The sequence below is a fragment of the Thermobia domestica genome, chromosome 10 (assembly GCF_964235325.1).
Source record: "Thermobia domestica chromosome 10, izTheDome1.hap1.1, whole genome shotgun sequence".
In the NCBI taxonomy this organism is placed as follows: Eukaryota; Metazoa; Arthropoda; class Insecta; order Zygentoma; family Lepismatidae; genus Thermobia; species Thermobia domestica.
Genome location: NC_137463.1, coordinates 91,047,626 through 91,063,998, shown reverse-complemented (window position 1 = coordinate 91,063,998; position 16,373 = coordinate 91,047,626). Strand labels below are relative to the sequence as shown.

General features: G+C 34.8%; 1 protein-coding gene across 1 annotated transcript in view; it reads right to left on the bottom strand.

The window, feature by feature from the left end:
- Positions 1-16,373, bottom strand: part of LOC145662028 (uncharacterized) — a 54,627-nt gene that overhangs the window by 18,651 nt on the left and 19,603 nt on the right. The window contains exon 2 of the mRNA XM_081727364.1: positions 6,530-6,599. Within this exon, the coding sequence (XP_081583490.1) occupies positions 6,530-6,581 (52 nt within the window). The 5' untranslated portion in view covers positions 6,582-6,599. The remainder of the gene's footprint in view (positions 1-6,529; positions 6,600-16,373) is intronic.

Here is a 16,373-nt window from a genome sequence, read left to right as displayed (position 1 = left end):
AGAACTTGCGCATACCCAAGCCATTCTGAATTATGCTACCGACGAGTTCCAAAGAAATGCCCAGAATCCCTGACACAAGTTTTGCTGAGAAGGTAAAAACTGAGAAAGCGGGGTGCAGACCTCAGACTATAATAAATATAAATAGCTTAAATTATTTTTGTCACACAAAAACTGGGTGGCCTAGGCCCTCCGGCCCCGGGCTATATCCACCACTGGCTGAAATGCTGCAATTTTCAAGAATAATGTCACAAATTGCATCCATGATTCCAGGAAGAGTCATTGCATCCTGGATGTAAAGCATAATTTGTTGAGAAATTGCTACGTTTATACTAAGCCAATTACTTCTTCAACACTATATATAACGGAGGAGAGTCCCGTGGTGTTTCACTGATTTCCTAATTAATTTACTTCGGTGACTTTCCTTGGTGGAACAAAAATGTTATAACAGTAAGGATCTGGATGTTCGTGAAATTATCTGTTTGGGCACACACAATCACTTCAGAGGCCTGAGAAACAATAAGAATTTCATTATTAATATGAAAATTTATATTTGTACATACAGAGATATGTTTTTCTAAAGTACGGTTTCATTTTTCTACCTAGTACCTACACTCCTTCTGGATTGGACTACGACATTTTCAGCAGCTCCTTGTAAATTCAGTCTCTCTCTCTCTCTCTCTCTCTCTCTCTCTCTCTACATATATATATATATATATATATATATATATATATATATATATATATAGAGAGAGAGAGAGAGAGAGAGAGAGAGAGTAGCATATAGACGAATGTGTTACTTGTAGCATACGCGAAAGTAATTCAATTTATGTTTAGGCTTCAAAAGTTTCATTGAAAAATATTTCATGTGCAGACGTTACTTATTTGTTAGTTACAAATTTTATTTGAAATAAGTTTAATTTATAATCATATAGATCTAACATAAAAACAGCAACGAAATACACAATGTAATGTAAAATAAGTCAAACGTAATAAATATGTCATTTTTGGTATGGCAAATAGCCGCCCCCCGAAAATGTATCTACCCCTCCTTTGCCCTCCTAAGAACTTAAAGCTGGCGTCGTCACTGTAACAATATAGTATGGAGTTCTTGCATACTATTCATTGTTGGCGGAAACATTTCTTCTTTTACTTTCTTTTCTCCACATCAAAGGATTGCACCGGAAAGTTTACAGAAATGAAAATAAGCTTTTCATTGTTGCATTGTTATGTTCTCAATGATTTAGCATTGTAAATATTGGCTTTAAAAAATATTAACACAGTATGTTAAACTTTCAGTTAAAGAGAATTTTCCAAGAATTGTGCTATATATTTTAAATTATGCTTTATTTTCTAAAATTATGCTTTTAAAACTAGGTTCCCAATGTGAGTGCATTTTGGCGTTCACCCAGTGTCGTGACCAGAGTGCTCTCAAACGGGTCGGGTCGGGTCAACTCGGATCGGGTTGTAGGGTCGGGTCAGTCGGGTCAGTTCGGGTCGGGTTGTCGGGTCAGGCTACTCGGGTCGGGTCAGTCGGGTCAGCTCGGGTCGGGTTATTCGGGTCAGGTTGTCGGGACGGGTCAATCGGGTCAGCTCGGGTCGGGTTGTCGGGTCGGGTCAATCGGGTCAGCTCGGGTCGGGTTGTCGGGTCGGGTCAATCGGGTCAGCTCGGGTCGGGTTGTCGGGTCGGGTTATTCGGGTCGGGTTGTCGGGTCGGGTCAACCGGGCCAGCTCGGGTCGGGTTATCGGGTCAGGTCAATCAGATCGGATCACAGTTCGGGTCAGTCGGGTCGGGTCGGGTCAGTCAATTCGGGTCACGGGTCGGGTCGGGTCGATCTTCAACCCGACCCGATCCGACCCGTTGAGAGCACTATAGTGGACAGTATAGAAACCTCTCAACTTGGGCTATATGCGTTTTTTATTTGATAGCTTCATTAATGTAAATTATTTTTGTATTGTTCAAGTAATTAACATTATTGGCGTAGTAGTTTTTTCTTATTGTTATTATTGTCAGTCTTATTGTTATTATTTTGTAGTATAGTAATGTTTGAATAGTTAAGATTCTCGGAGCAAATTATTCAGGTACACTAAAAAAACAACAGAAAGGGAAGAAAGAAGGAACCGAATTCTTGAACTGCTAAACTCAATCGATTGTTGTCTTCTACATACATGCTTATAACACTCATTCAAAAGTCACTATTCAATTTCGTTAGTTGCTTTCCTTATTATTATTATTATTATTATTATTATTATTATTATTATTATTATTATTATTATTATTATTATTATTATTATTATTATTATTTATGAAGTGAAGAGTGTGGTTACATTCTTAAGGTATAAACTGTAACCAGGTGCGCGCCCAGACATTTTTGTGCAGGGTGTCGGAGGGGTACAATATTGCGAGACACAGACACGACGTTATTCTGCATCCGAGTAAACGATAAATAATTTCCAAGTAGCGGAAGTCATGCACCCCATTAACACTTTTTGTGGTTTGCTTTTGAAAAGTGAGTATATTTATGCTATGCTAAAGAAAAAATATGCTCCTGATAACCTGATATTTTAGTTTCAAACTGTAAAAGTTACATGGGTATCGCATCAATAACAAAAGCCAGAGCAATTTTAACAGAGCAAGTCATGTCGTCTCTTGGAAGGGGGCATGTACCAAGGGACTTAAATTATCGTACCTAGGGAGAACCATGCAGCAACCATAGCTTGCTTCCTCATTCTCAATGGAATGAGAATTTTTGCATTGACAAGTAACTTTGTAAATACAAGGATTATAATGTTATATAAGCCTAAAATAAATAATATTTCAGTTTCATCACATTATTTAATGAGATAGCATGCAATGAGTATGGATCTAGGTATATTGATTTTAAAAAGTACGAACTCATAAGTTTATTAGAGCTACATGAAATAGCTATCATCATATGCAAAGTATTGTCCCTTGGTACATGAAAATTCGTGTCCCTTGATACTTGGATAGCCCTATTTATAAATAAAAATAAATTTAACAAAAGGAGTACATAATAAATTAAAGTCATCAGAATGTATGAGCAATATATAGGGATCTTAAGTATGCTGGAACATTTACTTATTACTTCCACTTATGCGTAGCAAGGAAAACTCCAAATTCAACAGAAAAAAAAACTTTGATATACAAGAAACATATATTGCCTTCCAGTTCCCTTGTTTCTTTCTATACGCAATTACTTTGTGTTGCCCAAATGAAGAATTCAGTGATAAGAAGGCAAAATTGGTACAAAATTTAGAAGGGGGGTGTCATGTCCCCTGCTACATTATGTCCCTGGAACGCACGACTTCTCCTACTTTACCTATACTCACGGGAAAAAATTAAAGAACTAGATTGCTTTTATAAGGAAAGAATACAGATATAGTGTAAGATCAAATATTTAAGCCACATTAATAATTTCTCTCTTATAGCAAATATAGTTTTATTAAGAAAGTGCACAAATGTCTGTGAAGTTACTAAGATTGCATGCGGTCCAGATCGGATGGATTTTTTTTTTAAGTAAAAATGCTTTGTGTATAAAATATGATTATATATATTTCTTTGTTCGCAAAGATTTGTGTAATTAAGCTGCACCACTAGTAAACGACAACGATTTATTGTAAATCTTAAAATGAAAAGATTTTACGCTTTATTTTAAATGCAGAAATGAATAAATATTAGCCCAAGACTGATTTTTAAAAAGTTATGATTTGAAATTGTCATTGCTTGTATGTTTGTTTGTATTTCTATTAGATGTAAGAGTAAACAGAACATGATAGTTAACGTTTACAAATAATGTACTTTCGCTCAGAATTGCAGAAGTAAAACAGTAATAGAAACTTCATAATTGGAGCAGATTTTAGGTAGTTATTTAGTAGCAACAGAATATAGGAAATATCAGGGTGGATTGATTTAATTCACTCTGATTTAAATCACGATTTAAATCAAGATTTAAATCACTTGATTTTTTAAAACAAAAATCGTTGATTTAAATCGATTCAGAAATAAATTAATTTAAAGTGATAATAAGTAAAATCCCGTTTCTGTTCTGTTATTTCGATTATGGAAGTTAATAATCATAATACAATGTACAATGAGACTCAAATGTACAGTATAGTATGAAAACAAGTGTCATGCAGAGGATGACTAGGGAAAATCCCATTTTGAACAGGTAACAGAGCAATCCTGCTTTCTTTTCATAACATTGGGTTTGGGTTTTAAAATCGTTAAGTATTCCAACGGAGAAATCACCATCGACATTTAAGACGAAATTTATTTTGTGCGTGTCTGTTTGTTTGTTCCCAGATAATAGAGCGTATTTAGAGAGGTGCTATCCACTCTCCTTTTTTTTTTTTTTTTTTTTTTTTTTTGCTAATTTTATAACTTTAGGTGAAATTTATGTATATCATGCCGCAAGCTAGTTCTGAGTTTTTAAAAATAGGCCCCTGCTAAATATCAGTAACTTTTGTGAAATAAAGTGTCATTTTGATAAACGTTGCTGTACTTTTTCGTTAATGATTAATCTTTTAAATTATATCACCTTATTTTTAGATGATAGGGTAGAATCTTCATTATTCGATTAAAAAAGTACCAATAATGATTTTTACTTCGTTTTCTTCAAGGCTGGAGGCATTTTAGAATATGTTACATATGCTTTCACGCATTTCTGCGTTGAGCATAGTGTGTGATGACGTCATAAATTTAAAAAGATATTTTTGTTATGCGTATTATTATTATTATTATTATTTGGCGGGTTACATTTTGCATTCAGAAGACTGAAATTTTGCACAGTCGTTCAGTGCACCCCTTAATAATTTTCAGATCTTTTTATATCTCTGCGTGGAAATAGGGGGGTCCAGAGGGACAAAAATGCTTTAAAAAAGGATATTTTTAACAAAAACAGCTTTTTTCGTGATTTTCCCGCATCAGATGGAGACATATGAATGGTACCGTTTGAAAGGCTGTTCTATTCTGTAGAAAATTATATACGTACTATGCTCCTAGGATAAATAGGGATGTCTCAGGAAACTTACCTGAGATCCTGTTTTATACGGGAATCTGCTGTATTTGGGGAATATTATTTTTCGCAGGCTTACTTTTCCACATACAAGATTGAAATTTTGCACATTTACTTAGTGCACCCCTCAGTATTTTTCAGATTTATTTCAGATCTCTGTCTTAAAACAAGGGGAGGGGTCCACAGAGGTAAATTTAAAAAAAAAAATAACAGAAAATACCTTTTTTCGTGATTTGCCGTTTCAAAAGCTGTTCTATTCTAAAGAGAGTGATGTATGTACCATGATCCTAAAATAAATAGGGATGATGCTGTAGCTGCTTGACTGGAAGTCTATAATTTATCTTTAAAAAGAGCCATAATTTAAAAGGGTTAAGAAATATTGTTTGGGATTGATATAGGTTAACGATTGGGGATAATTCAAAATTCAACCCCAATACTTTCACTTAAACGGCATAATTAGCATTTAATACTAATTTCAAACGCTTTTTCTTCAGTTCGCGACTTGTATTATGCGAGAAGAAAGATTTGATTTAAATCCAAAAAATCAATTTAAATAGAAAATCAACAAAAATGATTTTTTAAAAATTTTTTTCACCCTGGGAAATATACAATTTTAAGCAAATTTCTGGTGTAATAGATTTTCATTGAACTGTTACATGACAGTGTCGGAGAACTAAATAACTTGAAGAGATTATATATATATATATATATATATATATATATATATATATATATATATATATATATATATATATATATATATATAAACATAACAAGGTCTTCTAAAAGATTCTTCCAATTTTCAAAACTAAGGGGCCATGGTCCCCTCCAGGAAAATAACCTACTTACACCAATGCATACAAGAGAATTTTTGATTTACATATATTGGATCTTTAGATCCAATGAGAATGCTTTTATGATTAGCCACTGATATAGTAAATATAAGAACATAACTGAAATATAATATAATACGAAAGTTTAAGAAATTAAAACCTAAATCTATAATATTGTATTTAGTTTCCATTCAGTAATCTGTTATGACACATTTTACAGTCTTATAAAATGTCTTAGCGTCGTCTAAACTTTCAGTTAATGGTCAGTAAGTGGGAAGCAGTATATGTAGTAATGTATTACTTTGTTATTCCTTCAAATGACTTAATTTATACTGGTATTTCTATTTCAAAGCAACTGACACAAATAATTTATTTTACTGCATTGTTCCCGTGTTTTTATATTTACTCGATTTTATTCAAGTGTTTTCTCTGTTCACTGCTTATGTTAACTTACACATTCGCAAATCACATCAGTGTACGAATCAGGTAATTTATACTCATAATCAAAAGCGAATATAGGGTAGATCACCTGTTACGATAGGTACATTCCGGTAAATCTCATGTTGCGAGAATGCCTTGTTATTTATCCAAGTTCCTTCACCATTTTGATTAAGTTTGTGTACAAGTCACTCGTAATCAACTTCAGTTTATCTGAAAACTTACCAAATGGCATGAGGAACAAGAAGAGTAGAGAAGTGAAAGACCATGGAGTCATCCTCAGGAAAACAAAAATCTAGAATGAGAAAGAAACGACAACAGAGTGTTTACAAACTTCCAATCATTGTTTATTTTAATAACAAAAATAATAAAGAGAAAGGAGATGCGCTCAGTAGGTGTATTTTACTACTATAGCTAGATACTGAGTGTCAAGCAAAATGCCTATTCCTCAGTGAGAGGTATAATAAAGATGAGCAGAAGTTTCTGGCTCTTCTGTGGATATAGATCAATACATTTGAAGGCAGGAATGTTGTTACTTATGCAACCAAAATTACGTCTAGATCTCGAAAGCCAGGGATGGACAAGACAACAATTTTGCAATACCGGGAATATCAAAAGTCCGGGAACATAGCCCAACTCCGTTATGAGTAAAGATACGAACAAGTAGCATTGTTACAGAAAATGAAGGGGTTCTCTTTTGTGTGTGTCATATTTTTCAATTATTATTGAAATGGGAAATGACTCTCAAATAAATATACCACTTCTGATTTTAGTAGAGATTGAACAGATTCTTGGGATGCTTAATTCATTGGAGAAAACCGCCTCTCCGTACCTGTTACCGTTTTCACTCTATAGTGATTAACGTTAAAACCAGAAGTGGGTGATTAATGTCACTTCCGGTTCTAGTAAAGAGATTAGAGTGAAAATGGAATATATTCTTGGGACGCTTAATTGATTACGCAGAAAACCTCTTCTCATTATCTGTTCCAGTTTTAATTCTATGGTGATGAACGTTAAAATCGGAGGTGTTGATTTATGACGTTTCCGGTTTTAATACAAAAATTAGAGTGGAGATGGAATATATTTCTGGGACGCTTAATTGATTACCAAAAAAAAAAAAAACATTTCTTGCTATCTATTACAGTTTTTGTTCTTTGGTAATCAATGTTAAAACCAGAAGAGATTGATCTGAGTCAATTACAGCTTAAATGGACGGCTAAGGTAGAAGATAATACCTATTCTTAGAACGTTCAGTCGATTAAAAAAAAAAAAAAACCTTCTCGCTATCTATTATCTTTTTGTTTTATGTAGATCAGTATTTAAAGCAGAGGTTGTAGTGAATTTCAACAACTTGCAGTTTTAGCAAAGGTCTAAGGATGGAGCCGTAATGCATTTTTGGGACCGTTAATCGATTGCAGAAAACCGTATCTTTCAATATAATATATGGTCCAAACCATCCCAATTCCTAACTTTTGATCCTCTACCTTATGACCAGACTTGATGATGAATGATCTTATAATTCTCGATATTTTTTGTCTCCCGGACGGATATGTTAAGTGTATATATAAAAGAAGGTTTTTGTAAACCAATCTCCTTAAGAGTCTTCATCCCGGCGAAATTAAAATACCGCTAATTTTACAGTAATTATGTGATATCTTCAAATAGATAAAAGATAATTGAAATATGGAACAAGAGCGCCCTAGACAATATTATTTTGTGTGAGGTACCGTTATCACAAGTCACCTAGTGGCTTTCCGTTTTCAGCAGTTTAGAAACGCGAAAATAAATGCCGATTTTCCAAATGGCTCGAAATCGAAAGCATATAAGTGAGTCGTGATAGCGGTATCTCATGTAAAATAATATTTCTAGGGCGCTCTTGTTCCACATTTTGATTATCTTTTATCTATTTGAAGATATCACATAATTATTGTAAAATTAGCGGTATTTTAATTTTGCCGGGATGAAGACTCTTAAAGAATGAAAGACAGGAAAGTTGTCCCAATCATGTGTGCCCTTTGGGTTCCACATTGGTAAAGCGCCATATGTTAAATAAAAAAGCAACGATGCCAGTCCAGCTGGCTGTTCCCTTAGGCCCTCTCATCATACTAACAATACATCATTTTGGGATTCAGATTGGAGGGTTCAATGTTCCTTTACACAAAAAATGTGCAAGTTCCCTTTGTCACTTTTGCGTCTCTTACGTCCCGTTCGAACAGCTTGCTGAAGTAGAAATGTTGCTTTTTCATTAAAGCAAGGTAGGGTGCCTTACTAGTATGAAGCCCAAACACATTGTGCAATTGAAAAAATAGATCGAAAAACATCTCTCCGTTTCCATTTTTCCGAATTTTTACTCATAACGGAGTTGACTTATTTCCCCAGACTTTTCATATACTCGGTATATATATATATATATATATATATATATATATATATATATATATATATATATATATATATATATATATATATGAAACAGCATAGACACTCCTTGTTCCAAAATTTGGTTCAATATGAAGGCACAACAAGCGTTTCTCCCGTTGCATATCAGATAGGGGTTACCATCATGACAAATTACATTAATCAAATTGAGATAAAAAAAAAGAATACAGAGAATCCTAATTATCTTATCGAGATGAAATAAACGTTGGGAGATTCATGTAAACTTTCTTCAACATTATAGAACCAACTTAATGTTACTTTAAACATGTCGTTTCCAGTAATTCGAGAGTACTAATGTCATTTAAATAAGAAGCAAACGTTATTCGATATACACATAAGTATTTCTAACATACAAACTCATGTGAAAAACATTCTTATCTACTTGAAATGCAATGTAAATGCAAGTAAAGATTTGGTTCACCACTCGAATGACACGCGGATTTGGGTCTTCCACTTTATATTTCTGAGATATTCGTTAATAGTAGCTAAATGTAGGAGTAGTATCTCGAATATCGTCCTACCAGCTACTTTCCTCACTTTATTCAAGTAGAGGAAGTTCGGGTATTATGGAATACCATTTTTGTTTCGCTAAAGTTTCGTTACAGGGGTGGGAAAATTTATAATTTGTAAAGAAACCACTTTGGAGGGTAATATGAAATAGTCGGGTAATATGGAATACAAATGTTATATAGAAAAGAAAATAAGTTTTCTGTTGAAAATACAATGAATACAGTGACAATATATGAAAATGCTGAATGCCAGGCCATAACTGAATGTGATTACTTGCAAATGTCATAAATATAATACTCTCCTTCAGGATCGGCACAGTCATTGTGTGCTCACATTAAACATGAACACTGGACCCAAGCCCACCCCTTATATCATCAGAAAATTTGCTGTAATAAAAAATACACTTAGCATTGTTGTCATCATAAATGTATGTTGAATTGCCCAATACCGATAGATATTTTTGTAATCGGAATACCATACGGAATACGGAATACCATGCTTTTCTTGCGGGTATTCCATATTGCCCTCCACGCCACCTTGGAAACGAAAGAGCTGTTAAACGCATTCGAAGGCGTGTAGGATAATGACGCTTATCAAACTACCACTCTGTATATCCAACATCATAGTAAACGAAGAATTGTTTTATTACATTTCAATAAGAATATACAGGTTGTAAAACACTTACCTGTAAAAGTTTTCACGAATAAGAAATCAGATTTTTACGTCTACCAACACATCGAATGTCACAATCACAAGGAGACTAACTGTACAGCATCATGGGAACGTGAGGTAGTAGTTTCTTTGCTCTCTGCTTGGAAGCAACACATCACAGGCGAGATAATGAGGTATTCCATATTACTCGATTATTCCATAATACCCAAACTTCCTCTAAAGGGAAGCAATCTTGGTCTATGTTGTAATTGGTTTCCAATACTGTCACCAGGTGAATGTAGGGATTATGTTGATTGGAAAGTTCTAGCAACTACATACTTCCATTGAAATCCTCAGTCCTTGCCAAGAGAATTTTACTGTGCCTCACGTTTGTGATATAGTCCTGATTTGTCTGTTATGGGTCATGCATGCTGCGTTTGTATAGTCTCCAGCCGTATGAGTCGCAAGGAATCCTTATATCACCTTTGTGATATACAGTAGAGCGTCAATTATCCGAACGTCGGTCAACCGAACGACCGCTTAACCGAACTGTGTACTCGCTCGTACCTATTACTCTCCCACCCTACCGTCCATCATCCCCCTCACTCCCAAACCAAGTTTCCCACAGTAGTCGCCGCACTGAGCCACCGCTGGCGGAACATTGCTTCTAATGGGGCCTTCATAAGGCGCTGCTGACCGGCCAAGCCACCAGTTGCTGTGTTTCAACAATCAGCACACTTCTTTTTATGAATAAATTTACTGTACAGTACTTCTTTTTGGCAAATAAACATGTACAGTTCGATTATCCGAACAAACCAGTTTTCCGAACACCCATGTCCCCCAATTACTTCGGATAATCGACGCTCTACTGTAACTTAAGATGTCTTTGCACAATAAAATTAAATCTTTTGTGATTCCATCGCCTTTATATTTCTATATAATAAACATCGTTATTCTTATGTATTTTTATTTTAAGCAGGTTTTCTCATATGTTTGGAAGATTAGCGAACATACATGCCCCTGGAATGCATTACTTCTAAAATTCGATTCCCTGTCAAATTTCGGTGTTCACGCAAGCTCTTGAGTAAATGAACATACTATATGAATTAAGAAGCGAAGACTGGTCTAGATTTCAGTCTGATTAATAAGAGTGAATGATTGTAAAATTAAGTTAAGTTTTTGTGTTGTTCCCGATAATTGAACCCGGGGCCGCGTACACCAAACTCAAATGCGTTAGTTACAGGGCCAGCGGAGAGGGCTACTGACCTAAATATTCCCAATGAATATTATTACGAAAAATATCTGTATACACAATCATTTTAACGAGGCAGTGTATAATTGCTCTCATCTTTTGCATTTTAAACAACAGTTACGGGACACAATGTTCATTTTTGCTTAGAACGGGACATTTAGGAGCGCCGTTTGAGAACAAACAAAACATGACAACAGCTAAAACGAGACGTTTGTTTACCTTTGGATCTTTAGATTTGATTACTGCTCAAAAAGGTGATATTATTGATCGTGCTACTAATGGTATGAAGTGTCTCAATGAAACTTCGAAGTCTCGAGACCGAAGTTTCGAGAGTTCTTTCACCAACTATTCATTCATCGATTTCAACGGCAACCATTGGGGATGATTGGGTTACCCTAAAGAAAGTATGCACTATACCTTTTAACGAATTCAAGTCATGTTACGTAGTCCCTACCAGAAATGGTTTTCTGTATGTGTAAACTTGCAGAATAAAATGGATTTTATTTTCTTTTACTCTCTTATTTTTGATAGATTCTTGCAACATCAAATAATATACTTATTTTCAAAGATGAGAGAGATGCATGTATCAAGTTTACTTAAAATCGAATAAGTTTTACGTGAGTTGTGGTGAAACAGACAGACGGACGGACTGAGACACAAATTCCGGTTGAATCAGTTGGTAGACACTTCTTACTTTCGTTTCAATTACGTGTATAATTAGTTTCATTAATGGAAAGGAATCTAGAACAGTCTTGCTTTTGATCTAGAATCGTACTTGTAGCCTTATATATCTGAGGAAAAATAAGAAAAATCTAACAGAGTGAAACCATATATAAAACTCTAATACTATATTAAATAGTTGTTCCTTCGACAAAAGAAAGAAGAAAAGTGTACTTGATGGAGATTCAAACACGGATCAGCTGATTGGTAGGTAACGTTACCCACCATGCCATATATTCGTATACTGCTTTTTGCTATAAACTTTAAACATACAGCTTGTGATTTTTGTTTTTGTTGTCTTACATATAACAATTTCTCTGTTTTCTCAGCTTGTTACACAATTTGTGTTATTTATTGTGTAAATTGCATTTGCAAACGTAATATATTTTATTTTTACCAGGATCCACAGCTTTAGAAATTAGGTCAATTACATTGTTAAGCGAACTGATTTTCTTATATCTTCCATCGCTTCAAGGGACCAGATATCCCGCGAAAAACATGCATTCTCTTTTGTGATAGATAATACATAACAAATTACTTATCGTATTTTCAGATGTAGAATAACACTGGTTCTTTACTGCATAGACGTAATATTTTGTAATATTGAATCCCGCAAAAAAAAAAAAAAAAAAAAAAAAAAAAAAAAAAAAAAAAACTTTGAACCCCCCCTCCCAAAAAAAGAATTCTAGGTGCGCGCCTGTCACAAAATAAAACTACACCTTTGCGTCTTTTCTACCTATTAATGATACTTATGATTGATATTTGCTCATTGGTGCAAAATATAGATGATCAACAGATGAAGGTTGAATGTTCTTATATAGAATAAGTAAATAGATAAAGAAAATAAATAAATTGGAGGTTATGGTGGCGTAGTGGTAAAGCGCTTACTTTTGGTGTGTGGGTCCCTAGTTTGATTCCCGGCCAAGTGAACACTGAGAAAAAAAAATGTAGGTGGCATACTTAAAAACGTAGGTTACATTCGTAATTCCTGTAGTTTCTGGACTTAACGTACAACCGTATATAACATCCTGCAGCAAACGTATAGCTGAAAAAGTATGTATTATACGTACTGTCTGCACAAGTGCAATGACGTCATTCGTGTGACGTTATCTGCAGTAACAAGTATATACGGAGGTAATATCTAGCTTTGTGACGTCAGGGTCGTATGTAGCATGTGGGTTAATAATGACGACATACACTGACTATCAGGACGGAGCATGATTTCAAGAAGTATGCAATATACGTTCTGTACGTATGTTTCTTGCGTTCAACCCCGAGACAGCATCTATATTGTACTTGTGCCCCATACGTACGACTACATACAGTATACGTATTGTACGTATGTATTATACAGATTTTCCTTATGTCGCACACAGCTTGTCCAGATACAGCATACAGAATATCCGTATGCACCATACAGAGTGCATATATGTAGCTTACAGACTGTCTGCATGCAGCATATAGATTACGTATGTCGCGTACAGGTTGGCCATATGTAATGTATAGATTGGATGTATATAGCTAATAGGTTGTCCATATGAAATATACAGATTTTACCTGTATCGAATACGTATTGCCTTCTTGTAATGTATGGATCGGACATATGCAGGATCTAGAGTGTACGTATAGTGCACCATTATTAAAGTGCTGCAACATACTGCAAAGTGCATGATACATTCTTACTGTAATGTTGTCAAATATTGTTTTACTCTGTATGAAAACAAAAATAGCTTAAAATATGGTTGATCTCCTTTGTGCCAATAATAATAAAATTAACAATACTACACTTTTCAAATCTTAGTTTGGAGCAGTGAAACTGTCCAAAGAAATGTATTTACCTGCAGGGTGTCCTATAAGTTTGGGCTTCCTGCTAATTCGTTGGAAAGCTACTGCAAAGTCAAGTGTTGAAAAGTGACACAAGCGTTAATTTTAAAATTATGGGCACAAAGCAGGGGCGGATCCAGGACGGACTTCTGGGGGGGGCGGTCGGCGGTAATACTGCTACTTTTAAGAGCTCCAAACTTGTTATGGATGGGTTTATTTATATATAAAATAAGAAAGTTTCCTCTTGTGGGGGGGGGGGGCGATCGCCCCGATCGCCCCCCTCTGGATCCGCCCCTGGCACAAAGGAGGTTAACCATATATTAAACTATTTTCGTTTCCATACAGAGTAAATCAATATGTGATATATTACTGTAAGAATTTATCATATGGTTTGCAGTTAGTTAGTTGCAGCACCTCAATAATAATGCAAAATGCACAGCCTTATACAATCCTATATTCAAACTCAAACAAGATTTACGTACAATCATTTATTAAGCTGTTATCATCCATTGCTTGTACGATATAAAGATTATTTTACCTCATTCTTTTCCTTAATAGTATCTTCTACTAAAGTGCAGTTGTTACCACAAGAGGCCTGAATAGAATTTTCCAGAAATAACTTCTCTGTACATTTTAATTAACAGTTTTTTTTTTTTTAAATGTCGCAATAATTAAAAGTGTGGTGTCAGCCGGAAACGCATTCGCTTACAATATTATTCCTACTCAGTACTCGCCATTAAAAATGAAACACCAAGAAGGAGACTGGGTAGATGCGCCAAAGTTCCCAGGCCGATACCTAATAGTAAGTGCAGAATACTCTTAAACGTTCGCTGTATTCGCTGTGTGACAACGTGGTGACAGCGGAGGCGTTGTGCAGCCATCGACTAAACATATTTATTCTTCCCTGCTATAGACATTCTGCAAATTTGGACTTTCCTGGATGCATCCTTCTTAGTGCAACATTTTAAGGAAAGAGCAATTTAACAGTCTCATACATTGCTTAAAGAAAGAGCAATGATTCTCAGAATTACTCGGAAGATATATATACACAATAATTTAAAACGGTTATTTCAAACTTTGCAATTCAAAGCACGAAAAGAACTATAGATAAAGGAACACTGATTTTAGCCAAATAGTAATTAGTAAACTCAATCACACTCAGTACCATTAGTTGCTTGGTGTTATCCGTAAGTCAGAGATCACGGTATCTCATTTCGTATAGATTTTTGCATTTGTTTAACGCTAAAAATGTATTTTATCGCTAATTGAACCCAGTACCATATATATACCGACAGGACGTACCTTAGTCACAAGGTGACATGAGTGAAACACTAAACTATTCGATTGACACCTGCGGCCTTGTCAACACTAGAGAAAGTTACAAAGTGATTAAGTAAATACGGAACATAGTTCATACAAAGTATAGCGATGTATGAAGTCTCCGTTTCATACGACTTGGATAAAGGATACATCTGAAATAGCAACAAAGAAATATATAATGATTTCTCTGGATAATTTGGATTAGTCCAGAATTCGAACACACACACGCTGGTAAGTCCAACATTTTTTTTTTTTTTAACTTCTTTCTTTGGATTCCCAATAAAGTTGACTACTGAAAAGCTGAGTTATAGATTCTGTATTAAAACAACACCTTCGCTAGACATGTTCAGTATACACATTGTCTTACATACAGAACAATACATTAGTTATTAATGCATGTCTGAAATAATAGTGCTTCGTATAGAATTTTACTTCATCCAATCGCAATAGCACAAAGATAAAAAATATTGCTAGGGATAATGTTCTTATTACAGAGAAAAAGAATTAAAATGACTTAACATTAACAATCATTTTCTTTAAACAGAGATAATATTTTATTATAATTTATGGAAGAAAGAAATAATTTGTAGTACAGTATCTTTATTAGGGTTATATATTCGTACAAAATAATGTAAGTACAACTGAGTCTGTCTTCAGAAAGGGCGTACTTTTAGCCACAACCTACACTGCTTCTTTTGACTGTCTTTCAAGCAGAATCCTGGTTTGATGCACGAAATACCTGCAACAAAAATCAGAAAATATTTAAAATGTTATATTCAGTGTGCTTAATTTGGTTGTACTTAACAATACAAAGTATCTTAACATTTTTGAGATTAAATGGACAAAATCTGTTAGGTCAGGTATGGACTTTTGGGTTGCACGTAGAAAAACTATGAAGTGTTTATTGATGCTGAACAACAACTCAAAATGTATTACCATTCAAAAGTAAGTGGGTACCTCAATGGTGTTCGGGCTACCATGGGGTACCTAATGTCTGTATTTTTTAGATATATGAAAATATATGTCTCTAAAATGTAAGGAACTGACATCTGTTTACCGAAAACCTCAACTCGGTAAGCCTTATGGATATCGAGATATGGGAAAATAAAGAGCGACACTACAGAACTGTGGAGTTTGCGTACTAGATGGTGCAGTTTCGGAAACGTAATTACGAGGGCTTACAACAACCTCAAAAGTAGTTTCAATTAAATACACTACACACACGCCCTGATGGGGGTTTTCGGGTACCATGATATTCCCAGAACTCTCATTTCTAAATATTCTAAAATATGTCTTAATAACGTTTTAAAGAACGTTAGAGGTGTGTGTTTACCGAAACCGCAAGTCGGTACG